The sequence below is a fragment of the Henckelia pumila genome, chromosome 1 (genome assembly GCF_033568475.1).
Source record: "Henckelia pumila isolate YLH828 chromosome 1, ASM3356847v2, whole genome shotgun sequence".
Classification (NCBI taxonomy): Eukaryota; Viridiplantae; Streptophyta; class Magnoliopsida; order Lamiales; family Gesneriaceae; genus Henckelia; species Henckelia pumila.
Genome location: NC_133120.1, coordinates 82286847 through 82314425, shown reverse-complemented (window position 1 = coordinate 82314425; position 27579 = coordinate 82286847). Strand labels below are relative to the sequence as shown.

At 35.4% G+C, this 27579-nt stretch overlaps 4 protein-coding genes across 6 annotated transcripts; 3 read left to right on the top strand and 1 right to left on the bottom strand.

Moving 5' to 3' along the window:
• The first annotated feature begins 293 nt into the window (after positions 1–293).
• LOC140874738 (serine/threonine-protein kinase STN8, chloroplastic) lies at positions 294–2460 on the top strand. The gene is made up of 3 exons (XM_073278105.1): positions 294–1059; positions 1182–1355; positions 1451–2460. Exons 1-3 carry the CDS (start codon positions 460–462, stop codon positions 2204–2206), a joined length of 1530 nt encoding a protein of 509 aa, XP_073134206.1. The 5' UTR covers positions 294–459; the 3' UTR covers positions 2207–2460.
• Positions 2461–3826: 1366 nt separating this feature from the next.
• Positions 3827–7233, top strand: LOC140880047 (receptor-like protein kinase FERONIA). Its single transcript, XM_073284135.1, has 2 exons — positions 3827–4032; positions 4431–7233. Exon 2 carries the CDS (start codon positions 4458–4460, stop codon positions 7062–7064), a length of 2607 nt encoding a protein of 868 aa, XP_073140236.1. The 5' UTR covers positions 3827–4032; positions 4431–4457; the 3' UTR covers positions 7065–7233.
• Positions 7234–9057: 1824 nt separating this feature from the next.
• On the bottom strand, positions 9058–12468 carry LOC140877802 (thioredoxin H-type). 2 transcript variants are annotated; one of them, XM_073281386.1, is made up of 5 exons: positions 12285–12468; positions 12006–12094; positions 10924–11046; positions 9535–9657; positions 9058–9356 (listed from the first exon to the last, which is right to left on the bottom strand). In XM_073281386.1, the coding sequence occupies exons 2-5, from the start codon at positions 12024–12026 to the stop codon at positions 9204–9206; spliced, it is 420 nt and encodes a 139-aa protein (XP_073137487.1). In that variant the 5' UTR covers positions 12027–12094; positions 12285–12468; the 3' UTR covers positions 9058–9203. The 2 variants fall into 2 exon arrangements, with proteins under 2 accessions (XP_073137487.1, XP_073137493.1); XM_073281392.1 differs by having other exon boundaries at positions 12322–12456.
• A 2008-nt stretch (positions 12469–14476) lies between these two features.
• Positions 14477–27209, top strand: LOC140875675 (vacuolar protein sorting-associated protein 52 A). Of its 2 annotated transcripts, XM_073279432.1 has the most exons (20): positions 14477–14632; positions 14729–14811; positions 14932–14989; positions 15086–15181; positions 15539–15640; positions 16023–16106; positions 16376–16456; positions 17362–17505; positions 18005–18096; positions 19210–19291; positions 21192–21374; positions 22001–22116; positions 22272–22330; positions 22584–22684; positions 23426–23476; positions 25404–25583; positions 25677–25811; positions 26322–26396; positions 26552–26609; positions 26697–27209. In XM_073279432.1, the coding sequence occupies exons 1-20, from the start codon at positions 14606–14608 to the stop codon at positions 26999–27001; spliced, it is 2112 nt and encodes a 703-aa protein (XP_073135533.1). In that variant the 5' UTR covers positions 14477–14605; the 3' UTR covers positions 27002–27209. The 2 variants fall into 2 exon arrangements, with proteins under 2 accessions (XP_073135533.1, XP_073135541.1); XM_073279440.1 differs by lacking the exon at positions 26322–26396.
• The last annotated feature ends 370 nt before the right edge of the window (positions 27210–27579 follow it).

Below are 27579 nucleotides of genomic sequence, written 5' to 3'. Positions count from 1 at the left end.
AATTAATTGGTCTAATTTAAAACATTGGCTGTAAAATCCCTCAATATGTACTTCATTCACATCATCGCTACACTTTAATCATACAATATTGTACATTTCTAACATTGCTAACGATCACTCACTAATAAAATCGCTAATTTATGATCTATTCTCCTTTTATTAATCAATTTTGATTTTTAAAAAATTATATTTAAGCGTATTTAATAATACTTGACATGGTCAACTTATGTATATTCATTTTTTTTTATCAATTTTAGCCAAAGTGAGACGTTTTGATGAACCTTCAAATTTAAACAAAATTAAGCGAAACTTAATTAAGTTTTTTTTTAGAACACTGATATATAAAAAGATACATAGAAGGTAAAAACGTATTTAAGTGGGAATTGTGAAAAATTAATGATATGCATCGTTGTTTCCTTTCGCTCCACATATGTATGGTAATTATGGATAAACCTTTGAATGACGCGACGCAGTCCCATCTTCAAACCTTGCTTCGTTCCGGGAGAGCCATTGGTGATGGCTTCACTTCTGTCCCCGCCTGTAACTTCATTTGCCCATTACTCCAAACCATCCATTTACTTCTTCAAAACCCCCACTTCACTGCCCTGTAAAAGGAATTCCATCAAATGCAACTCTTTTCTTGATGACATTTCTCAGAGCTTGTCAAACGATTCCCTTCATTTGGACCGATTTACTGCTTTCCAGCAACTCCAAAGTGCTGTCGGGGAGCTGCCAGAAGTTCAAAAATGGGAGATTTTGATCCTTTCTGGTCTTGTTTGGATATACCTGACTGCTAGGCCCGGAGTTCTTATGGGGGCTATTGATGCGTATATTTTCGCTCCTCTGCAACTGGGATTGGACATTTTACTCGGGAGAAGGAATCTAAAGAGAAGGGATTTTTTGGTTGCTGATAGATTGGGTGAAGGGTCGTTCGGTGTTGTTTACTCTGGACTGATCGTTCCCAAGAACGTCGATGTGGATCAAAGTGTGACGAAACGAGCAGGTGCGAAATCTGTTCAGCTAAAACAAGGGCTTAAAGATAAGGTTATTCTCAAGCAGGTTTGCCCATTAATTCTATGTAGCATATTTTACATACGCATTTCTTTTATGGGTGCGTGCGTTGCTCTTGGCCTTGGAGATAATGCAGATAAGATGTATGCTGATATGGGTGTAGCGTATAGGTAAAGATTGGAGTTCAAGGTGCGGTGGAGTGTGGGGATTATGAGGAGTGGTTCAATTACAGACTGTCGAGAGCAGCTCCAGATACATGCGCTGAGTTTCTGGGCAGCTTTGTATCAGATAAAACTGATACTATGTATACAAAGGGTGAGAAATGGCTTGTCTGGAAATTTGAGGTACTTGATTCATAGAAACACATGATAGCTCGCTTGTTTTATGAACTCAAGATTTGGTTACATTTTTTTCATGTTTTGAATTTGCATTGGTTCAGGGTGATCTAGACCTCGCCGATTACATGAACGCTCGCGGGTTCCCGTTGAATTTAGAGTCTGTGGTGTTTGGTCGCAAGCTGCAAGGGCTAGAGCCCATTGAACGCAATGCTTTGATCATCAAGCAAATAATGCGCCAGATCATTAGTTCCCTCAAGAAAATCCATGACACGGGGATCGTTCATCGAGACGTAAAGCCATCCAACTTGGTTGTCACGAAAAACGGACGAATAAAACTCATAGACTTCGGTGCAGCAACAGACCTACGAATCGGGAAAAACTATGTCCCCGACCGTGGCCTGCTAGACCCCGATTACTGTCCACCCGAACTTTATGTAATGCCTGAAGAAACCCCGAGACCACCGCCGGAGCCCATCGCTGCGCTGATATCCCCGTTCTTGTGGCAACTCAACAGCCCTGATCTATTCGACATGTACTCGGCGGGCATAGTGTTGGTGCAAATGGCAATACCAAGCTTAAGGTCCAAAGCGGGATTGAAGAACTTTAACTTGGAATTGAAGGGAGTGGGATATGACTTGAATAGATGGAGGGAGAAGAGTAGGACGAGGGCCGACCTCTCCATACTCGATCTCGACTCGGGGCGAGGCTGGGATTTGGCCACGAAACTGATAACTCCAAGAAGTTTCTTGAGGCGGGGGCGTCTATCGGCCGCAGCTGCTCTAAGGCATCCTTATTTTTTGTTGGGTGCGGATCAAGCTGCTGCTCTTCTCTCCAAACTCACTGTAATCAAACGCTGAATCCATGCGTACATCTACGTGTGGGGCTGTATACTTATAATTCCATTCATATTGTCAATATCTCCATTCTCCTCCGCCTTTTGATCTCTCTTTTATCATTCTAGTACCACTAGCTAGTAGACCACATTATTCTTTTTTATTCATCCATAATTCGTAATTACTATTTCTTTCAGCATGTGACAATGCGCGTGGGACGCATACATATTAAAATTTAATATAGAATTTAGTTCTCGTTAGATAAAATTTTCTTTTAATACATAGCGACTTGGACAATCATGAGTGTATTAAGACGTCTAAGATCGGCAGGATAAAATCTCAAATAAAGTCCTTGGGAGTTATATACATGAACTTAGACAATCTATCTGAACTAGTTTTTGAGATTGTGAACTAGTTTTTGAGATTGAACTTACCACGTGAAACTAATCTGACACAAGATATCAAGTTTAAAATGATGTTTTGAAACATAATTTGTAACAAATTCTTCACTTTTGTTGAAATTATGGGTTTGAGTCCAACTCAACTCCAAAACATAGTTCAAGAGCGAGGATTGTTCGAGTCCATCCCAAAAGCTAGTAGCCCAACTGGATTATCCAACATATAAATATGAGTTTGATCTCCGATACTATATTAAAATTATGAATTTGAAATGAACTCAACCCAAAAGCTAACTGAAGAAAAATGATTGTTCAAATCCATATATATAACTCATAGAAATTTTATCCAACCGACACGTGAGACTGCCCAAAAAAAATTTTTATTCACGAGTTTTTATTTTCTGAGCATAAACATCAGCAATCCTTTATACACACGTGTATTATAATAACAAGACAAAGCAAGCATATACCCTGTTCTTAGCTAACATGATTGTTTTTAGACCGTAAGCGTGGAAATGCAATATCTTTTAGGACGCGTGAAGTTGTAAAATCTGTGGGCTGGGCTTTGTTGAACCGACCCGGAAGCAGGCCCAGTGACAGATAACGTTAACTCTATTCTAGTTGGCATTGGTCGGACTTGGGCCCCACGGGTTCGCATAGAATGTGCGCCTCCTCTTTTTCCTATATTCTTGACGCGTTATTCAATTAAAATAATAAAAAAAAAAAAATTAACATTACCAATCAATCAGCTATTATACATTATATCATAGATATATAATATATTTATGTAGATGTCATATTTTTATTTTGACCTGAACCAAAACATGGGTTTACACTCGGTAAACGTCAGGAAAAACAACACTACTAAACCCAACAACTGTCCATATCTCACAGATTTGAGTATTAAATTAAACTTAACCTTTTGACTTTCTATCACACCACAATCATCAACTTCTAATATATAGTAATTGCTAAAAATTCGAAAGGCATGGTAATATATAGTATCAATAAATGCAAGTATGGGATTGGAAATATTTTAAAAATTTACAGAAATCTAAATGCAATTTAGTTCTTCAAGTTGGGTGCATGATTCATTGGGTTAGTTGAAAAATGAAATCACAGGCAACCTGCCTGCCTGTCATGAATTATTATTATTATTTATTTATTTATTTCTATAGTCAGATCCTTTCGCAACGGTGTGAATAAATAAAATAAATAAATGTGTATAAAGTAATATAATAATGAAATGAACCTCCACTGATCCCGTCGTTCGTTTGCTGTCTAATATTTTAGACAGAGAGAGAGAGGGAGACTTTCTCACTACATTTCTCTCTGTTTTTTTTTTTTACAAAAAAAATAAAAATAAAAAAATTGCTATTCAACTGCAATACAAGCAAGGATTTTCTTTCAATTTCATCTTCAAGTGCTGCTGCTGCTGCTGTTTCGTTTCAGGTACTCCTCTTGCTGTGTTTTAGTTGTTTGATTAGATTCGTGTTTTGTGATGGATCTGCAAAATTCTGTTCGATTGCTGCGGCATTCTTAGCTACTAGCAGATCTCTGTATTGGGAGGGATTCTATATTAGCTGAGGAATGTTTAGGTTGTGAGTTCGGTTGTTTTATTTAGATTTGTGAGCTTTAATTCATTGTACAAAGGATTGCGTTGGAGGATATTATGTATCAAAGCTTTATAGTTAAAAATGCCTCGTTCATTGATTTTTTTTAAAGATTTAACTTTTAATTTTCTTGTGAAGTTATGGTACTGATTGAAGGACGATATTGTGGATTTTCTGAATTTTTCTTAGTTACTTAATTCTAATTGCTGATTATATGTTCGTTTGTTGGATTTGCAGGGGTTATCTTATCTGTATCAGTCCTCGATGAGGATCCGCAATAGTCCTTGGCTCTTAGCGGCCCTTAGTTTTTTGCTGCTTGCATTTGTGATATCGGCCGTCGATTATGTACCAACAGAGAAGATTTTCATGAGCTGTGGAGGTCCTCCCGACTCTACCGACTTGGATGGTCGGAAATGGACGTCAGATATTGGCTCGAAGTTCATGTTAACGAGCAGCAACTCTTTAACCGCCACCGCGGCCACACAAAAACCCTCCGTACCCCAAGTACCTTACATGACAGCTCGAATATTCCAATCGGATTTCACTTACAGTTTCCCTGTGGCACCGGGCCGTAAGTTTCTTCGTTTGTATTTCTATCCCGCAGCCTACGTTGGATTTAATGCTGTCAATGGTGTGTTCTCGGTGACTTGTGGACCCTATACTCTTATGAAGAATTTTAGCGCAGCTCAAACCACGGAGGCCTTGAATTATGATTATATGATGAAGGAGTTCTCTGTTAATGTCCCATCTGAGGTATTGAATGTGACATTCATGCCATCCCGTGATACTGCTAACTCATATGCATTCGTGAATGGGATCGAGGTTGTTTCGCACCCTGATATATATAGTTCAGATGGAACGGATATTGTTGTTGGTCAATCCACTGGATTCACTATTGACAACACTACGGCTCTAGAGAATTTATATCGGCTAAATGTGGGTGGAAACGACATTTCACCCTCCAAAGATACTGGCCTCCACAGGTCGTGGCGTGATGATTCGAGTTACATATTTAGTGCGGCCAATGGAGTTACCGAGGTCCCTGACCCAAATGTGACGGTTAGCTATCCTCCAGGATCGCCAACCTACACTGCCCCACTTGATGTGTACACTACTTTGAGATCAATGGGTCCAAATGCTTCTGTAAACCTAAACTACAATCTAACTTGGCTTTTCCTTGTTGACTCCGGCTTTTCTTATCTGGTTAGACTCCACTTCTGTGAGATAACGGATGTTATTTACAAAGTAAACCAAAGAGTCTTCAATGTCTTCATGAATAATCAGACTGCAGTACAGGGTGCAGATGTTATTGCCATGGCAGGTAGCAACGGTGTCCCTGTTCACAAGGATTATGTGGTTTTTGTTCCCACTGGACCACCAATGCAGGATCTCTGGCTCGATCTACACCCTTATACTTCCTCAAAACCCCAGTTCTATGATGCTATTTTGAACGGTCTTGAGATATTCAAAATAAATGATACCCATGGGAATCTTGCTGGCCCGAATCCAACTCCCCTCCCACAACCAATAGTTGATGCTGAGGGATCATCTGGATCTGTTCAATCTAAAAGTAACAAAGCAGCTATCGGAGGAGGTGTTGGTGGAGGAATTGTTGCACTTCTTGTTGTCGGTTTGATTATATGTATTGTTTCCCGCCAACGCCAAAAGCACGGAAAGGATCCAAGCACTAGTGATGGCTGGCTTCCGCTATCTTTGTATGGAAATTCACATTCTTCCGGATCTGCGAAGACAAACACCACTGGAAGTTATGCTTCCTCACTTCCATCAAACCTTTGTCGTCACTTTTCATTTTCTGAGATCAAGGCTGCAACAAATGGCTTCGATGAGGCTCTTCTCCTCGGGGTTGGAGGTTTTGGTAAAGTTTATCGTGGAGAGATTGACAGCGGCACAAAAGTTGCAATTAAGCGTGGGAACCCACTCTCTGAACAAGGAGTGCATGAATTCCAAACTGAGATTGAAATGCTCTCTAAACTTCGCCACCGTCACCTTGTATCTTTGATTGGGTATTGCGAAGAGAACTGTGAAATGATTCTTGTATATGATTATATGGCTTATGGAACTCTCAGGGAGCATCTTTACAAGACTCAAAAACCGCCATTGCCATGGAAGCAGAGGCTTGAGATTTGTATTGGTGCTGCCCGTGGTTTGCATTATCTGCACACCGGTGCAAAACACACCATCATCCATCGTGATGTCAAGACAACAAACATTCTCTTGGATGAGAAGTGGGTGGCAAAAGTTTCAGATTTTGGGCTGTCGAAAACAGGTCCCTCACTGGATCACACGCATGTCAGCACAGTGGTGAAGGGTAGTTTCGGTTATCTGGATCCAGAGTATTTCAGAAGGCAGCAATTGACTGAAAAATCCGATGTATACTCATACGGAGTTGTACTTTTTGAAATCTTATGCGCTAGGCCGGCACTAAACCCTACTCTCCCCAAAGAACAAGTTAGCTTAGCTGAGTGGGCACTGCATTGTCATAAGAAGGGAATTCTTGACCAGATTAGTGATCCTTATCTTAAGGGTAAGATTGCACCGGAATGCTTTAAAAAATTTGCTGAGACTGCGGTCAAGTGTGTGTCTGATGTTGGAACTGAGAGACCTTCCATGGGCGATGTGTTGTGGAACCTTGAGTTCGCTCTGCAACTTCAGGAAAGTGCAGAGGAAAGTGAATCGTTTGACGTGAAGAATACTACTGACTCATCCCCAGGTTTTGATGGAAACATAACGGATTCAAAAAGCAGTGGATTGTCAATGAGCATCGGTGGACGCAGCCTTGCCAGCGAAGACTCAGATGGGTTGACGCCAAGTGCAGTTTTTTCTCAGATAATGAATCCCAAAGGTCGCTAATTCCACGGAAAAAAGGTTGTGTATGTATCTTAATTTTTTTCGTTTGTTTATGTTTTGCTCAAACCTGAACCTCCAAACACATTCTTGGCTTAGATTTGTTGTGATCTGGTGAAAGATCACTTACTCCTATGTATGTTGTTAAATCATGTGCTGATATTCTTTGATTGAATGGTCTCGTGCACTAAAACTTATGTTTCATCAATCTTGGATACGTAGTTCCTACCACTCTTGAGAACCAAACTGTATGAAATGAATTACGTGGTTACCAACGGATTCAACAGTAACTCAAGCTGACATGTGGCTTGCCACACTCAAATGACCACCGTACGACAGGAAGGTGGAATTCGATTTTCTTGATTAGATATTGAATTTACTCAATCATTATCAGAAAAACAAGCTGAAAAGGCCATTGAACAAGCTTTAGGAAGGCAGAGCACAGCCGTCAATCCTAGGTGGATCACACGTGAAATAACGTGGGATCCACTGATGTTGCTCCCCCGAAGGTAATTCTCACTCCACTCTAAGGTAACACTCGGTGGAAGAACAATGCTATGTGTACATAGAGTTGTACATAGAGGGTTACATGTCAATTAAATTAGAAAAGTATTTTAAATTTTTTTTTTCTCTTCAACCTACAATTTTTTGTCTAACTCTAAAACCTTTCTCTAAAATATTATTATTTTTATTCTACTGAGTTCAACAAAAATAATTATTTTATAATATTTAAAAAAATAATTATGAAAATATATATAACTTTTTACTGAGTTCAATAAAAATAATAATTGTTTATTTTTTTAGTAAATATATTTTATAATTTTTAAAATTTAACTTTCAAATTTAAATCATATATAAACGATATTTTATTATTATGTATTTAAATTAAAATATATTTATTATTATTATGTGTAATAGTTAATATTTTGTTAAAAAACAAAATCAAAACTCAAACATGTAGGTTTGGGTTAATCGAGTTAGTCGAGTTCGGATCGGTCGCTATTGATTTATTCGAGTTTGGTTTGAGAAATTTTTAAAAAGTTTTTGTACTTACTTATAGATTAATTAAGAAGTATTTACTATATTTTTATATATTATATGTTTGAAAAACATTTATTGTATATTATCATAGATTTTCCACATGTAATAATTATTTTTTAAAACATTGATTTTTAAAATTAATTTTTATTTTGTGTAGTAAGTATATTTTAAATTTCGTACAATTAAACTTTTAATTTAAATTATATAAAACTATATAAGTGAGATTTTGTTATTATGTATTTAAATTAAAATATATTGGTTATTATTATTATGTGTATTTAATTATTTTGTTAAAAAGAAAAAAAAATCAAATATTTCAGGTCAACCCGAATCCCAAAACCTCAAAACCTTAATCCGATAATTTTTTGGTCAGCTCGAGTCGGGTTCAATTTTGACACCCCCTAAAACTGCACAATAAATAATAAAATAAAAAATAATAATATTTTCGTTAATAGTTTTTTTAGCAAGACAAACTATTGAAAATAAAGATATTTTAAAATATTTTTGATATACTTTTCTAATTTATAGGACGTGTAACCCTCTATGTACAACTCTATGTACACATAGCATTATCCCTCGTTGGAATATAGTACCCGCCCTTCAGCCATTGCTTCTACAGAATGCTCTCGTCCTCAAAATATTTCTAATGGAGCATCGACAGTTAATTCTTGCCAACTACAAATCATTCAGATGTGAATGTTAATAAATTGAAAGTTGAAATGATTTCTGATTTAAAACTGAGTCCAAGAAACGGGTGAGTTAGTACATAGCTTCAGCAGAATGATCAGAGTCCAGAAGAAGGTACTTAGGTAATCCCGCGAGAAGAAGGGGAGAAAATCCCATAGGCACTTTTCGGTGTTGTTCCTCACATGTATTATGTATATGTAATATGCAGTCATGACAAGAAAGAAATCTTTCAAGTGATGAAGAGAAATTGTACGACCAAACTCGGTGCAAATATCACAACTTTCTCAGTACTTTTTACCACCATAACGAACAATTCCTAGGCAAACACCCGCACAATAACCTCGTCCAAATATATAGTCTGACAGATATACATGGTCAGATCAACAAAATGTCTGTATACATACGGAGTCGGAAAACCTATGTCTCGCATGAGGCTGTCGAATCAAGTATCGCAGTCACCTTCTTCTGCAGTTCTGGCTTGTTGGCTCCTACGAGTTTGTCAAGTTGTTGCCCGTCTTTAAGGAAAAAGAAGGTTGGAGTTGCTTTGATATCCCATGACGTGCTAAATTCCTGAAGCAAATAAATTATTTTTAACAGCTGCGTTAGTCCAACATTAAAATTACGATCCAAAAAATGTATACATCTGCTTAAGGTGCCTGGTCTTAAATATCTACACAGCTCCATTTGAACAGACTTGAAATGCAAAATAATGATTTTAATTCAGGCATCAAAGTAGTTTAAAACTTACAGTAAGCTCATCCACATCAACTGTCAAAAACATTACAGAAGGGTGCTTCTCAGACAGCTCGACGTAGAGAGGTGCAATAATTCTGCAAGGGCCACACCATGAAGCGCTAAAATTGGCGATTACCTGATATATAATCACCAACCATTAGAACAAAAAAGCACGCTCCAGGTATGCAAGTATAACTCAGTAAAAGCCAATAAATAAGTCCCTGCTGAAGTTAATTGAGGTATTGGAAAGCACATATATGCAGTGACGGTGCTCCCCTGTACATGCAAGTCCAATTACATGACATGGAGTTGTTTGATACTTTGATTGCATGAAGCATGATGCAGCTGGCTACTGGGGTAGAAAGATAAAACAATAACAAAATGATACCTCAATGGAACACAGATAATTCATGAAAGACAAGACAAATAAAGGGGGGAACAAGTCAAGGAAAGGTATAGGTACAATACTCGTTTAATAATTCCGAACATTAGGGTTATAGCCACTGTTTCAGTACAACGGAATAAAATTTCATATGATTGAAACCAGAACCAATCATTTTCTTCCCAAGAAGAAAGAAATATGTAAGCGGCTAAGCAGAAAGACTATGGATCAGTGAACCTCTGATGCTTAAAAGTCCACATACGATTTCTCTTCATATAATATCCCAATAATCTTTATCAACGTCTCTTGTGACACGTTTTCAATGTAAGGACAAAATTCACTAGGCGAGAGGATGTGGAATTAAAGAGTTGGCATTTCAAGGAAAATGCTTGAGGTGGCGATGACTTTAAAAATTATCAAAGGACATAAGTTGAGAAGAATTTTAAGCCTCACTAATGCATGTGAGACTCACTTTCTTGGTATCAAGTTCGATAATGAATTACAAGTAAGATGCAGAACTGCATTCATGATTTATCAATCAATACCTGTCAAATATAAAGACTCATTCAAAAGATGAGGTGAGTAAGTTGAGTGTATCACACAACCGGGTCAAAAGAAGCTCCAGCAGTAGAGAGCGGAGAGCTGATAATGCATTATGGATAGACAGAGTGATTGAACCTTTGAAATTTCTTATTGCATTGCACAAAAAGTTACGGGTGCAAGATGGACAATACAACATTAAGGTTTTTACTTCAAAGTATCAAATATACTTGACACACTAAAAATTTTAATACCAGTTTCCTGTGGCACTATATAGCATATGCAAAGCATAACGGGAGATAAAACAGCTCATCTGAAGTGTGCCTGTATATGAAGGCCAACACACATTTCTGACTAACCATTAAATAAATGATGGACATGTTGCTGCAGACACCATCACATTCTTGGAAAAGCCCCATAATGCAACATATGATATTCGGACAAAAAATAGAATCAAATAAAAATAGAATGAATGCTCACAATCTTTCCATCTGCCTTAGCTTCTGCCATTTTTTGTTCCCAACCTTCCTTTGTCGTGATAAGGTGCACATTTCCACCAGCCAATTCAACATTATGATCAGAATCATCTCCATCATTTGTAGACTATTAAGTTTCAAAGAAAATGAATGCCAGTTGGCAGAGCATATCAAATCATAATCACAAGGTAAAGCAATAAAAGACACGAAAGCTCATGTAGACAGCTATAAACATGTAGAAAAATTTCAAAATTCCAAGGATTGAACACCTTTTATTTAATAGGTAAAACACTACTAAGATTCTGCATCATTCAGACGATGATTGCTGGCGAAATATGATATAGATTGAACCCATCAGCAAACATATATGGGACTGAGAGTAGGTAAAAAAAGAAAAGGAAAGACCAGTCATTTATTTTACAAGATTGAATAAAACAATTACAGTATATGTTCTCTAGGTAACTATATTGAACCATAAACAAAAACTAGAAGGTGAAACATTATTTGCCACATATATAAGTAGCGGACCAAATCAGATGCTTTATTTTCACAAGATTGAATAAAACATTAAAACTATTAGAGTATCACATGTTCTCTAGGTAATGTGTATTGAACCATAAACAAAAACTAGCAGGTGAATCATCATTTGCAACACATATAGCTATTGAACCAAATCGAATGCTTTATATATAAACATATATATATATATATATATATATATGTATGGGAATTACTAAAAGGCACCACTGAGTTTTAATCCAACTCAGCTAGCGCCCAAGGATACCCTGCTGCACACTAGATTTAGTACTCCCTATGTATATATAGTTATAATGCTTTTTTCTAAGCAAAGGAAAAAGAGAGAAGAGTTTGGGGCTCTGGGCTTCTCAAGATTTTTCGATATATCATCAGCACATCAATAGTACTCGAATCATTCAACCATATTTTGGTAGACAATTTAATGAAGGGACTGCTGATGCAACTGATAAATATGCATTTGGGTAATAGTGACAGCTGGCCGGGACATCCAGATATGACAACGCAAGGAAAAGATACTTCACACAAGACCGTAGTGCATTAACACAGTACCTTAGTTAAGCAAAGCCCCATTTTGATGGTACCTCGACGGTCAATTTATTTTTGGTGCATCCCGAAAATTGAACCAACCTCACCAAAACCTGTTCCAAATGGTGGAGAAGAAGCGAAAAAAGAAGACCAGAGAGAGAGATCAACTAAAATCATGTTCATATCAGCTAAAAATGAATCGTACGAATCAAGGTGGAAAACAATTAGACACGTTAATTTGAAAACTCGATAATTGAAGGCAAATGCAAAAAATGAATAATTTTGGTGATAAAAGGGGAATACTTCCAAAACTCGGTGGCGGGGCCGGAAGAAGGAGAACCTGGATCAGCTACTGCAGCGGCGCGAATTTGACAAATCACAATCAAAACCAAAATCTGGGGATTTATTATCCAATTTTCCGAAGCAATGAACAGGATTAATTCTGGAAATGGAGGATGATCGACAGGAACGTGTGGAGAAGAATGTCCCATGGGCCATGTAATCGGAAAATTCGGGAATTTGGAATACGCGGTGCAGCTGGCCCGGGTTCCGAACCGGCGGTTTGAAGGGTCGGACTTTAATTCCGGTTTTGGTTGTTTGTGGACCGGTTCCCAGAACAACGAGTTCGACTTTGTTCCTTCGGTCAAATTCATTGAATTTTTTTATTAAATATTTTTTTTGAATAATTCATTGAATTCGGAAGCCCCTTTTTCTTTTTTGGAACTTTGAGTTTGAGTGTATGACGATTGACGAGTCTCCAAAGAGATCTCATATTAGAGTTGACCATAAAAACTATGTTGAATTATGAAAAACTATATATCAAACGATTTTTCAAAGAAAGATGTACAATTTTTTTTTTTATTTCTCTTATGAATTTAGTGTTTTGTTTTCTGATATTTTCATTGATATGTGTTATGAACTCAAGAAGTGGATTTTTCATTATATTTATGCTACATTGAGATTACATTTTGGAAGCCACGTATTTATTTATTTTTAAAACAAAATCTCTATAAAAACGTGTTTGTTATAAGGAAAAAAATTATATGATTCACATTTTAATATCATTGTATTCATTTGTTTTGTTTTCCCCATACTTGATCTTTATTGAAATTTAGTTACCATTATGAGTTTTTCAAGATGTTAAACATTGATAGTTTTTTAAAAAAATGTTAAACATTTGTAGATTTTAAAAAATATTAACCACTCATATCATCTGTAAATTGAGTGAATTGGTTATACGACTTACGAGATAAAATTATCATGTGTGCTTGATGGTTGAATCTGGTAGCATTTCTTAGGTTTGAAATTAGAACCATCAAACATGTCGGTTTACTTTGTGACGCATGGGGCTAATAAGAAGACGGGGAGTGATCGTCGGTGCCCAAGAGGTTGCATGAACAAGGAGCTGCTCTTGGCAGGCTTCTAGCCGAGGGGATACATGAATGAACCGAATCCGTACCAGAATTAGAGGGATTATGAGATTGTATACGTATGAGACTGCACGATTGAAGAAGACTTAAAAGATTTCATAGGTACTCCTCATATCACAAAGATGCATCTACTTTTCGGGAGCTCATCACATAAGAACGCCAAAAGTTAAGCGTGCTTGACTTGGGGGCAATTATAGGATGGGTGACCTTGAGAAGTTTCTTAGGGTGCATGATGGGTGATCCCTTGAGAAGTTTTCTAGGGTGCGTGTGAGTGAGGACATAAGCACGCTGAAAAGACTCTTGATACAATGATCGTGACTATGTAGGTATGTACTACTCATATCACGAAGGTGCATCTTCTTTTCGGAAGCTCATCATATAAGAACTTCAAAGTTAAGCATGCTTGACTTGGGGCAATTATAGGATGAGTGTAATTTGAGCTCATCATATAAGAACTCCAAAGTTAAGTGTGCTTGACTTGAGACAATTATAGGATGCGTGTGAGTGAAACCATAAGCATTCTAGAAAGACCCGTCTTGATACATACATACAGTGAGGATGGTCGTCGAATCTGGGACGTTACATACTTGGTCTGTCCTGTTTGACTTAGCCCGTCGTCAAACAATGTCAAACAATGTACGATGAAATTGACGACTCTAATTGAAATTGGTATGCTAGAAATGGGTCCATCGTTTGATATGCTCGATTTTTAGTTATACGCTCACCCCTATTTAAGGGTGAGCTTGTATACAAAAGCTTGTACCTTAATAAAACACTTAAATAAATTCAATTTTTAAAAATGATTTTATTAAAAAAAACAGAATCAGCTCTAGAGTTTAGATAAATGTCGAGGAATTTTTTCTTTTACAAATTTAAATAGAATTAAAGGCAGAAACCAGCTTCTAAAACACAATTAAATAAGTATTTTTTTGAAAACGGCTATTGTAATTTGTAAGTTTTTACAAGAGAAACAAATATTTTTTAAATGCTTTTCTTTTGTTGGTTTATCAAACGCACGATTTTCCAATCCAATAGCAATAATAATAACAAATAATCAACAATATTAATAGGCCGAAGATCTGCTCTGCCTCGGCATCTGCTTCCTTGCATTTCCTCTCCGTGGATCAATACGGCTACATCTGTTTCCATTGGAGTCTGATACACACTCTTGCAACTGCTAAGACAGCCAAGAAGATGGCTGATGCGGTTACGAATCGAACTGTAAATATTTCTATGCTGCAGATTTTGCATTTTAAAGCTACGTCTGTGTGAATCAGAAAATGTATTTACACACAAGTTGGTGACTTGTTTGCATAGGTCGAGGCTAACGATGGATCGAGAACCACGATGGATTTGGGAACCTTCGTTGGGGAATTGACTGTCGAAGATGATGCAGCCAGGTTCTGAATTCCCGAAATCATTTACTTGATCGAGTCTGTATGCATATATCGTGGGTTTTGATAATTTTAATTTTAATTTTTTGCTCGCCTTTGTTTTGTATTTTTTTTCTCTTGGAATAGTGATGATGTCTCATTGGAGGGACTAGATCAAGAGCTTCAAGGTTGTAAAAGTGACGATGTATGCACACAGCATTTTCTGCACTATAGTCGTTGATAGCACCTGGTGTCGTCTTCCACTCATCGGTTTTATGAGTTTTTGGTGTTTGTTTTGAAGGTGGTTGCTATGATACTTTCCAAAGGTACGAAATTGCGGGAGTACACCAGGGATGTTGAGAATAATCTACGCCAAACTGAACTGGACTCTATCGAGGTTTTTGATTCAGTACACTAGTTCCTCAAATATATAGTTACACCTCGTGATATCGATGCTTCACATCTTCACATGTTTCTTGTGAAGTTAATTTATCCATCCCGAGTTTCTGGAACTTCAATTGATTCTCGAAAGTTTGAAGTACACTCATTTTAGCAAAAGAGGAGTATCATATTTCGATTATGACGTGACAAAATTTCAAAAAAGAAAAAGATACATTTTTCATGGTTGGCGTCACTGTTCTGAAGCTATTTGTCCAATCCACCTTCAATATGGCCTTGTTTATTGTATTTTAATATGTATTCGTGAGTGAAAACTAATTTTAGCTTGCTTATTGTGCTTTTTTCATCTGACCAGGATTACATTAAAGAAAGTGACAATTTAATCTCACTGCACGATCAAATTCATGATTGTGACACCATTCTGTCACAGATGGAAATCTTACTCAGTGGATTCCAGGTATCTGTTAAAGACATTGGCTCTGATGCTTCTCATTTTGCTAAGTATGACATAGTTACCGGGAACACTAGATTCCATGAAGTGATGATTATGTTTATTCTTTAACAGATGTCCCACATCTATTTGGTTGAATATGCATGGGTTTGTGATTGCGTTGGTGAGAACTATTGCAAATTAACATGGTGGGATTGTGAAAATGTTCATTTGATTTCTAAACGAGGGATATTCTGATTCTCTTCTGCAAAATTTTATATGGCTATTTTATAATGTTGTTATTTTGAATAAAATGTACGGTAATCAGGTGAATAATTATTGATGCTGCTGCAATTATCTCTAAAAGTTGAACCAGAAGGGTCTCAGATTTTATTATATTTGTTTCCAGGATGAGATAGGTTCTATAAGTTCAGATATAAAGATTCTTCAGGAAAGATCTATGGATATGGGACTCAAATTGAAAAATCGGAAGGTAATGTGGTTCATCGTGGTTTTTTTAGAATTTAAAAGCGAACATTTCATAAAATTGATAGAATCAGAAGAACCTGGATTCCAATATATCCTTGTTTTTTTTTGCTTTTGCATACAACTCATGTTGAAGTTATTGGTAGTTTCACGGATGGAATATTGTTTCCAGCAAAATGCTGACCAAAATCTTCTCACAGCCTTTTAGATGTTTCATTTTGTTATATTTCCACTGTATTTCCGGTATCATATAAGCTCTTATTATGTAACTGGCAGGCAGCAGAATCTAAATTAGCTAAATTTGTTGAGGACATCATTGTCCCACCAAGGATGATTGATATAATCGTTGATGGAGAGGTACCTCAAACTTTTGTTAAGTTCTCCCCCTCTTCCTTTTTGGTACTTTGGTTTTTATTTAAAAGTAATTGTAACGTATGAGTTTGTACGTCAACTGCGCCTCTATGACTGCATCATAAATATTTTTTTAAAACATTATTCAATGTACTATTTTATATGTATGGTCTTGAAATACAATATTGGTGTTCTATCTACTTGGGTAATGCCAATGTTATTTGATGAATGGTGCTTGACATCATTTCCATCTAATGCATGATGTCACAAACTCTAAGCATTTTACAAGTATGAGATAATTACTTCTGGCTTTATCTTGTTAATGTCATAAACTCTAAGCATTTTACAAGTATGAGATAATTACTTCTGGCTTTATCTTGTTAAGAAAGTTTGAAGGAGAACGCAAATGAAGATTATTGTAGTCTGTTAATTTGAAGTCTCACTTTCAGGATTTTTATCTCCGGGGTTGTGAGATTTGTACTATGTAAGGGCCTATAAAGATGTTTCTGTTAATTTGGACGGCAAATATTGAATTCATTCCTGCTAGTGCATTAGAAGAAAGGACTCTGTAATCTGTTTCCCAAAAGCCCAATCTATGAGTATACAGCTTCATGTCCTCGAATGTAATTGGTGTAGCTTCTGTCTTTTTTATGAGGGCTTTAGGTCTACAATATCCTGGCTCACCCTGTGGGATTTTATTTTTTGTCTGAAATTTCAGTCATACAATCTACAGTAATTGAATGTGGATTACATGATCAATAATTTAATCAGTTTCCTACCCAAGGCCAATTTTTATGTTTTGATTCTTATTAAATTGCGGTCATTTTCAGCTTGTACTGAATGATTTGACTGCACGCACTTCAGTGTATTTTTCAAGGTTTATTCACTAGTTTGTTAATTAATATCTTTAGGTGAATGAGGAATATATGAGAACCCTTGAGATTCTTAGTAAAAAGCTGAAGTTTGTTGAAATCGATACCATGGTGAAGACTTCAAAAGCTCTGAGTGATGTTCAACCTGAATTAGAAAAACTTCGTCAGAAAGCAGTTTCTAAGGTATGTAGAATTTGACTATTATTCACGTTTGGAATGTATTGCAGGATATTTTTCTCATATTTATTTTCACATAGTTAACAAATATCTCAATAAATGACATAATTGTTGTTTTAGTTTACTATGTCCTTTCTCAAAATTACATTTCATGGGTACTGATGGGGTGCTCATCTATACGCTTGAAGATGGTAGAGGGCAGCAGATTTGCTGATGCTTAATTACATCAGGATTGTTTAAAAATTTGAGCCTAAAACATTATGCATCTACAATGATCTATAGAACACCAATGACTATTGTTCTTCGCTATGCTTGATTGACTGGTTAGTTTTATGATATGTTAGATTCTCTTTCTCACTTATTTTAAGAAGTCTAAGTAGCCGATCTCAATTGTAGTTAATTTGTTGTTGTTTAGACCTGCCGTCATGTGACTATTTTCATTTTGGAAGTTCCATAAATATAAAACTTGATCCATCTGTTTCGTCTTTTTGGCCTGTTCTATCAGGTTTTTGACTTCATGGTACAAAAACTGAATGCATTAAGGAAGCCTAAGACAAATGTTCAGATCCTTCAACAAGGTGTTCTTCTAAAATACAAGTAAGCTATTTTGGAAGTGAAACTCTACAATGGCCCATAGTTTTTGAAATGATACAGTTCCTAATCCCTTCTTGAGGCATTCAGTTGTTATTGCTATTGTTTATTAGCTCCATATAATATTTTTTGAAGCATGTCGGTTCTAGATGACCATGTTAATGGATACTATTTTGAGTCACTGAATTTGAGATCGAAATTTACTTGCAATCGCGTTCATCTTAATCTTTGCTGATCTCACATTATGGAACTTTAAGCATTCGTGAGAACAAATATCCCAAGTAAAGATGGGTATTTGAACTGATGTGCTCTGTTATTCTGAGTAAGTGAGTAGCGAGTAATGCATAAAATTCAGGTTGCTAATTTTTGGGATTTAGTGATTGCAGACTAAATTAATTGACCTCGGAATTCAAAAGGATAAAAAAGAAGTGAAATTGGATTGGTTTATGAAATTGAAGATTTTGATTATTGTTTGAAATAATTATGTATTTTGTTTTGAAGATAAGTTTGAAAACTTAATTTTGAATTGTGGATTAACTCTTGTTGAATCTGGCATTATAATTATTAATTATTACAGACATGAAAAGAAATCTGGCTTGTGTTTTGTATGCGTTTACTGTTTTGTTCGGAAGATTGGATCCCAGATTAAGGATTTATGCTGGAAAACAAACAATTTTTTGTATGCATAGCTGCAAAGTTGACGAATACAAGGTCTTTATTGTTCATTATTTCTTGCAGTCTGAGCTGGAGTAGGTGCTGTCACGTGTCTTTTATAATTTAAATTATTTTGGCATGAACTTATAGTTTGTAAATAAATAAAATAAAAATGTACTAGTGACTCCTGTGATTCAAGGCAAAATGGTCATTTATCCTGGCTGTTGATTTCTGTTTAAAAGAGTTGTTTAGAGAGCCTCTAACCTTAATGGTGTATTTTCGGCAATGTTATTCATCAGTTGAGGAATACTTTGTCACTCACCTGAACGAGCTTCAGATTTTAAATATGTGCCTAACACTTTTTTTTTTTAAAAATAATATGTACCTAACACTTGATAGGTTTTTAGCGATATGGTATCTATTCCCAACTTGGTGGAAGCCTGTATAACTTTTAAATATTTGTAGATATGTGATTTTGTTCCTAAAGGAGCACGGGAAAGAGGTGTATCTTGAGGTTCGTGCTGCGTACATTGACACAATGAATAAGGTAAATCATCCGTAATAATTTAACAAATATTATTGCGCGGACTGCTTCAATCCTCATCTATGTATATCAAAATTGGATGATGTCAATTCTTCCTTTTTGTTGTTTGATGAGAAGGAAAAGAGTTATTGAATTATGAAAAATTGTTCCTAGCTCTCTCTTATGTATGAGAGATATAAGATGCAAATAAAAAAAATATCAGGCTTACACAAATCTAACACATAAGGCCCACAACCCCCAATACAAATAGACATCTTTTATAACATAATAAAAATGTTATCTAGGACTTTCCCTCGAGCTTGAGCATATAAACTAATCATGCCCATCTTGGAATAAGATGATAGAATATGCCAACTGCCAATCCTTTGTGAAAATATCAACATTCTGTTTTGAGAAAGATGTAAACACGATGATGATTCTCTTGTTCCTTACAGCATCATGAGTAATTAGTTAATAGCAATGTGGATAGCCGTCTGAGTGTTACAGTGGATGTTGGAACCGAACATTCTTCACCTAAGTCAATAAGGTCTGCAACTACCTCATTTCACAAGATAGTTTTATCTTTGTCTCAGCCCAAACCCTGAAACCAAATTTTGTTTCTTACTATGTCCGATATCTACCATTGTTATTACAATACCTGATATAGATTTTCTATTTGCTCTTTTGTTACAACAATAGAGTTTCAAATGTTCATTATCGATTTATTTTTATATTGCATGTCTATTCTAGGAAATTTTTAATATAAACTATTCTCCTGACAGCCTTCTCATGTACAACCTTTAGACTTCTGCATAAAATGACTTGGAACTTCCACAGAAATTTTTTATATCAGGTTTGATTACAGTCAGAAACATAAGTTTTCCAATGAGTCAACAGACTATGACGTGTCTGCAAATGTTTCTCCACATTCATCTCAACAATCAGAGTAAATATCCATATGTCTTAGGCTTCCATCCAAAATATCTGGTTCTTGTAAAAGATCAAATTTATGCTTCCTTTAAGATTGGACAACACCAAATTATTATGAGCTATCTCCATCATAAGAAAGTATCTAGGTAATATGTCTCGACACAAAATGTCGTTTTGTATATTTTCCGCCTTATTTGTAACAAGTCATGTAACTATCAGTCAAAATAATATCATCAACATCGACTAGTATTAGTGTCACAAGTGAACTATATCAAACATATGCGGAGGGATGAGCTGATGAGGGATCTATATGCTTATGGTGAAAAATATTTGATTTGGGGAAAGATGGATTATATTTGAAATTCACTTGAATGTTATCCATCTAAATATAAATCAAGGAATTTGAGACCATGGAATTGAAAACCATCAATCCAAGCAAAACCTTACAAAATTTGTCAAACCATGCACGTGGAATTTTTTGCAAAGTATGAATAACTTTAATAAGTTTGCACACCATATTTTCCTGTAAGTAACATGTCCTAGAGGTTGCTCTATGTACACTTATTCTGACAAGTCACCATATAAGGAGTCATTCTTGACCCATCCCTTATTCATAACAATAGAGAGAATGACCTGTAGTCAATTTAGGTTAGCAGCAGGAGAAAATAATTCAAAATGATATATTTTATGAACCCCTTTGCAACTAATGTAGCTTTGCACCTATCAATATTACGATGAGGCTGGTATTGATGGTAAACACCCATCTACAGCCAATGTAGCTTACGAACTCTTGTATCCTATTCCTGGTTTGGTCGATGCTAGCACATGGGCACTGCCCATGTGCTAGATCCAGCAGCTCTTCATCTCGCGTGCAAAAAAATTGAGCTGTTGGATCCCCATTCGGATAGTACCGAATGGGTCAGCATCGACAAATCTCCTATTCCTTTTAAACGGCCGGGTTCTTATGGAGTTGTTCGCCTTTTCCGTTTTTCAGGTCCTTGGTACAAAAATCCGAGCTTATATTCAAGCGTTAGAGAAGTTGCAATTGGATATAGCATCATCAAGTGATTTAATTGGTGTCGACACCAGAAGCACCAGTCTTTTCTCACGAGGAAGAGAGCCATTAAAAAATCGGTCGGCTGTTTTTGCTTTGGGAGAAAGGATAAATGTTCTTAAGGTCTGTTTTTATCGGATTCTTTCTTCTCGAAACTATGACAAGCTGCTTGTTTTTGGCATGATATATTATGTTACTGTCTTCAGTATGATATCTTTTGACTTTTGATTACTTATTTAAATTGGTCTGAAGAGCATTCATGTTTTGAAAGGCTTTATGTGATTTACGAGAGATGCATATTTTTTTGATGCAAGATTTATTTAAATACTAAGCTGTATCTTAAGTCCTGTCGTACTGATGTCATTAAACGTGAGAGCTCTCATGCAAAAGATTGTTTCCCATCCATGTGCCCGTACCTTGTTTATATGTTTATCCTTTTGCATTTTAACTTCTGCACAATATTCCTACAGGTATTCACCTTTAGTATATTGTGAGATGAGAATCAACTGAGAGCATGTATGAAACTGGCAAAAGATAAATGCTGATTGGTATTGGTTTGAATCAAAGAGTTGAAACATATTTTGTCATCACCTGCAGTTTGTGCTTTATCCCTTCACCTGTATTTATAATCAGCCTCTGTCTACATGTAATCAATATTCTGATTGACATTCCTTGGAGTATACGATGCTCTCTCAGCTCGTTCTCAGAAGTGAATATTTGACTGATCTATTATTCTCTTTTGATGACAGGAAATAGATGAGTCTGCTTTGATTCCACATATAGCTGAAGCCAGCGGTAAAAGGTACCCTTATGAAGTTCTATTCAGGAGCTTGCACAAGCTACTTATGGATACTGCTGCTTCAGAGTATGTCTGGAGTCCCAGACTCTTTCATTCCTTCGCTTTCAACTTTTGTTATATTTCTAATGTATAATAGCTGCTATATTCTTCTGAAGGATGTACCTATTTTATATTGTATAACAATGAACGTTTATAATGATATATACCTGTTTATCATTCAGATACCTTTTCTGCGATGAATTCTTTGGAGAAGAATCTATGTTTTATGATATATTTGCAGGTATTTGCAACTGTATACTGTATTTAAGTTTGCACAATTGCCATCGTCTAGAATGTTTTAATATTCTTGTTGGTAGTATGCGAGTACGTGTCACACCTTTGTGTGATGTTAACTCCTAGGACCTATTGCCTTTAGTATACTTCGACAAAATAACACTATCAACCAGAATACATAATTTTATAATAACTTTCCAATGTTTAATTTGGCTTTAACAATGATGATTTTTCTGAAATACCTCGGCTTGGATTATCAGGTCCCTTCTCAGTAATTGACGAACATTTAAATGCAATTCTCTCAAATTGCTTTGATGCAATTGGTTTGATGCTGATGATTCGCATTATATACCAGCACCAGGTAACATGCTGACACAAAACAATCTGATCTTTCTGTCTTCATATGTTTCATAGAGAACCATTTTATTTTCTTATTTGAGTAAATCTGTCTCTTCAAATTTTCCCCTCTCCCCTGTTGATATTTCTAGAATCCAATTTTCAACATTGCATGTACTGATGTGCAATTTTATAAACTGGTGTGGCAGGTAAAGGTCATTGTTTCAGTATTAAGACAAGTCGATGTTGAAAGCCTGTATTATATCCGATGTGTTTCTTTCTATGAGATGATTAACTGTGTTGACAACATGGTTGGATAATGAATAATTGGATGTTATGTTCTCAACAACATGTAAATATTTTATCACCATCCAGAGTTCCTTTTTATTTGGCTCCAAACAACTGCTAGATTGCAAAAAGAATATGAACTTTTTTGGGCCTGAGTTTGATTTTTGTATCTGTGGCAACTATTTCTGCATCAAATAGAATATAAACTTTTTTCCTGTTTGATTCATTCTGCATGTTATCTTGCCATCAACGAACATTAACACTCGCTGTTGGTGGTTTAAGATTGTTGTTTTCTATCTGCAGATATGACCTCTGGCTTGCGATGCCAGTATCTGATGTGAAAGTTTGATGTCTGCATCTGAACAGTTCCCAAATTTGCTCTTGCATGCATGCACTGACATTAAATAATTGCTTAAGTTAAATATTGATTTCAAGATTTAATATTTCTATTTTTAATGGTAATTTATTTTCCTTTCAGCTTATAATGTCTCGACGACGAATACCATGCCTGGATTCATATTTGGATAAGGTATGCATCCTTAACTTTTCCGAGTGAACCTTATGGTGGATCTATTTGTAATTTCTCCCTCCCTACATGGTTTCCCGATGCTTGCCTTGAGTTCTGTGACAATTTAATAGTTGGTTTCTTACGCACATATGTTTCTTGGTTCTCATATCTTTAAATGCGTGATGATCATAACTGTGTTATAAGAGTACATATGTGATTATTAAGCAAACATAGTATAGGCTAATTAACTGTGTTATTTCGCAAGGTTTGTTTTCATTCCAAACCCATTTCTCTTTCCAAAAATAAAATCAAATACATCAATTTTATAGTCTCATGAAATGGCATGTGATTATTTGAATAGAAAAGGTTATATCTGAAAGAATAAAAGTAAGACAATTGGTTTTTGAGAAATTTCTTTTTTTTTTTTTCTAAGCCCTGAGAAAAAAAGTATCCCTATATGCGTACTAGGAGCTCACCTCTGTTGCACAGGTGTTAGTTTATGTAATTAATTATTAGAAGTAGTAAGTATAAGAGTTTGAATAATTGTTTAAAATTATTGATATAATAATGTAATGAATATATTTAAAATTTAAATATTTTTACAAAATATTATTATACCAAACACGTTTATGTCATTTGAGATAACACTCAAATGAGGATAACAATCTAACAATCTCCTACGTTAAGTGTCCGTTTGAAGTTACGTATTATTAATCTATGTATAAATAATTTTATCTAGTCTCACGTTTTTTTTGCTATATTATTTATCCATCTTTCAATTATTTATCTCACATCAATCAAATCATTAATTATTTATCTTACATCAATCAAATCATTGAATTTAAATTACTATATTACCTTTCATAAATAATATTATTCATATTTTATTAATTATTAAAAGAATAAAATAGTAATTTACTATTTTTTTATAAAATATAATCAAATCAAACAAACTATAATCTATCAATCAAATAAAATCTTATATTAACTATCATTTCTTATTTATTTTTTATTACAAAATATTACTTATCTCTATATTATTTATCTTATCACCCACTTCAAACGGACCCTTGGCTGAATGGAACTGTTACTAATAAAAAGAATAAAAAACGATATCTAAAAATCCATCCGTATGTTATTTTGTCTATCAAAATTTTAAACAATAAATAAATATTTTTTAAAAAGTCAAATTATTTATCATTTATTAGATTAGATGAATAAATATTGATTAAAAATTGTAATTATTTTGCAAATATTAAAAATTATTTATATTAAAGTTTTAATTAAAATACATAATAATAATAGCCTTTTATGGATTGTCAATAGGCCAAAATTCACGACGACACTCATTTTAAAAGTTGGAAAACTAATATTATATAAAAAAATTTGTATTTATTTAATATGATAGATGGTAGTGAGAACTAAATATATAAAAACAACACAAAACTCAAAACCATAACCGAAATTAAGTGAAATTATATAAACAATACAAACACTTAAATGTAGTTTCTATTTTCAAGAGGCATCAAATTTAAATTTGAATATAAAAAAAGAAATTGCAAAGACTTGCATTTAATTATGTATTTATTTCTTATTTGTTTTCAGATATTTAATGCGGAGGTAAATGCATTAATACCGATAAATATGTCCTATAACATATTATTTTTGGTGGGAACTTTCCCAATATGACAAAAACTATATATATATATATTTATAGATTATACATGTCCCCATTTTTCTTTTATTTTTAGTTTCTTTGCCATGCCATGTGTAATGTCCTATGACACGGTGTCGAATGTGTATCCCACATGATAAGACATGATTTTGTAGTGTCTGTCTATGAGTCTATCATAGCTGGTGTAATTCTAGAAGTGATTGTTTCTGCTGGAAAAATCGAAATAATTTATTGGCAATGACCGTAAATGCATTCTGTTCTCATTATGAGCAGGTCAACATTGCGTTATGGCCTCGATTTAAGATGGTATTTGACATGCACCTCAGCAGCCTAAGAAATGCAGTTGTCCGGAATCTATGGGAGGATGATGTACATCCGCATTATGTCATGAGACGCTATGCCGAATTTACAGCTTCACTAGTTCAGCTTAATGTTGATTATGGAGATGGTCAGGTAAAGGGATACTCCAAAGTTTAGTTTCCTCCGTTATTTTTTTCAGCATGGGAATAATATTATTCGAAGTTTTGGGTTTACTAAATATTACAGCTTGAACTGAACTTGGAAAGATTGCGAATGGCTATTGATGATTTGCTGGTCAAGCTTGCCAAATTGTTCACGAGGCCAAAGTTGCAGACAGTATTTCTCATAAATAACTATGACATGACAATTGCAGTACTAAAGGTATGATATGGTGTCAAATGAATATTATTCAGCTAGGGGAGTTGAATTTAGAGCTGTCAAAATGATCCCCGCCCCGACCCGTCTTAACACAAGTATATAACTAAGAAATGACGAGGCCCGCCCCGCTCCACCAAATAAATGGGGTGGGTTGGGAAAATGGCGGGCCAGCCCACCCCATCCCGCCAAATGGTGGGTCGAGGTGGGTTGCAACTTAGCCCGCCCCACCAGCCCGATTTGACAAGTCTTGTTGAATTAAATTTTCTGGCTACATGCACAAATCCGTGCTCATATCTATTTACATACTTGCATTTGCGGGTGACACCCAGGGGTTGGATACTCCGTCTATATTACCCTGGTTCATCTAATGCTATTGCTCCTTTCGCCATATGTGCACCGCTATTATGTTCACAAGTGCTTTGCATGCTGAAACGCATTTATTCCTGCACGCGTTGTAAGATACACTTCACCTGTTAGATGTATTTTTCAACAAGTTTTTCTCGTATACATCAGGAAGCTGGTCCTGATGGTGGGAAAATTCAAATGCACTTTGAAGAGCTATTGAAGAACAATACAGCCATTTTTGTGGTAAATGTGGCACGATATTTTGACAAGCTTACTAACCACTTCAAGTATTTGTTTGTAAAGTTTTGACCTGCTATATTATGACTGCTGGATGTCCATAAGGTTGAATGATTTGGTTCATCTAAAAAATAGTGTAATTTGGCTGATTTTGGATGCAGGAGGAAGTACTGGTGGAGCACTTCAATGATCTAATCAAGTTTGTGAAGACAAGGGCCTGTATGTTTCGAAATTTGATTTTGTTTGTTTAAGTTTTCACCAATAGTGTTTAACATTAACTTATTTTACTGTCGCTATGGTTGGCAGCTGAGGACCCAAGCTCTGCTTCAGAACGCCCAATTACTGTGACTGAGGTGGAGCTTATTGTGAAGGACTTCGCGAGTAGATGGAAAGCTGCAATAGAGCTTATGCACAATGATGTGATTACTTCGTTCAGCAACTTCTTATGTGGTATGGAAATTCTGAGAGCTGCATTGACTCAACTACTGCTCTATTATACCCGGCTTTCAGATTGCGTAAAGAGAATTGGCGGTGGGTCTGCATTGAACAAGGATTTGGTTTCGATATCATCCATAATGTATGAAATTAGAAAGTACTCAAGGACCTTTTAATAGCTTTCCCGACACCTCCAATTATACGTATTTTTACCAAACTTCTCGAGTTGAAGATGTTGCTATTAGGTTATACTTACTGCGAACATAACCTGGACAATGCCCAACATTTTTTGTGTTACAAACTTGTTTGCGGCCAAAATTTATCTACAATTGCTTGCGAGTTAGATTCAATGAAAATACACATATTTGCTCTCATTGTACTAGTTGGTTTAAGACATGGTTTTCTTTCGATCAATCATTTACTAATTCATGTGGGAATCCCACGAAGTCGTTTCTTGTAGGGGAATGTTATTTGCCATTATTCTGAAAACTGTCAAGTAGTTTAACAAATCATTTATTATTGATTCCCTAAATAAAACCTAAAATAAAACTGAAAGAAGGTTGAAGGGAATAAAATAATTTTCAAATAAAATCAACAAGTCTAAAATATATATAATCTGATACATATCATAATTTTTTTTCTTCTAAAAAACACTTGCATTATTATGAACAATAAAATCGATACATACTTCTTTGAAAACTACACAATTTAATTCACGACAAATAATATATAATCATACAAAAGATTCTACCAC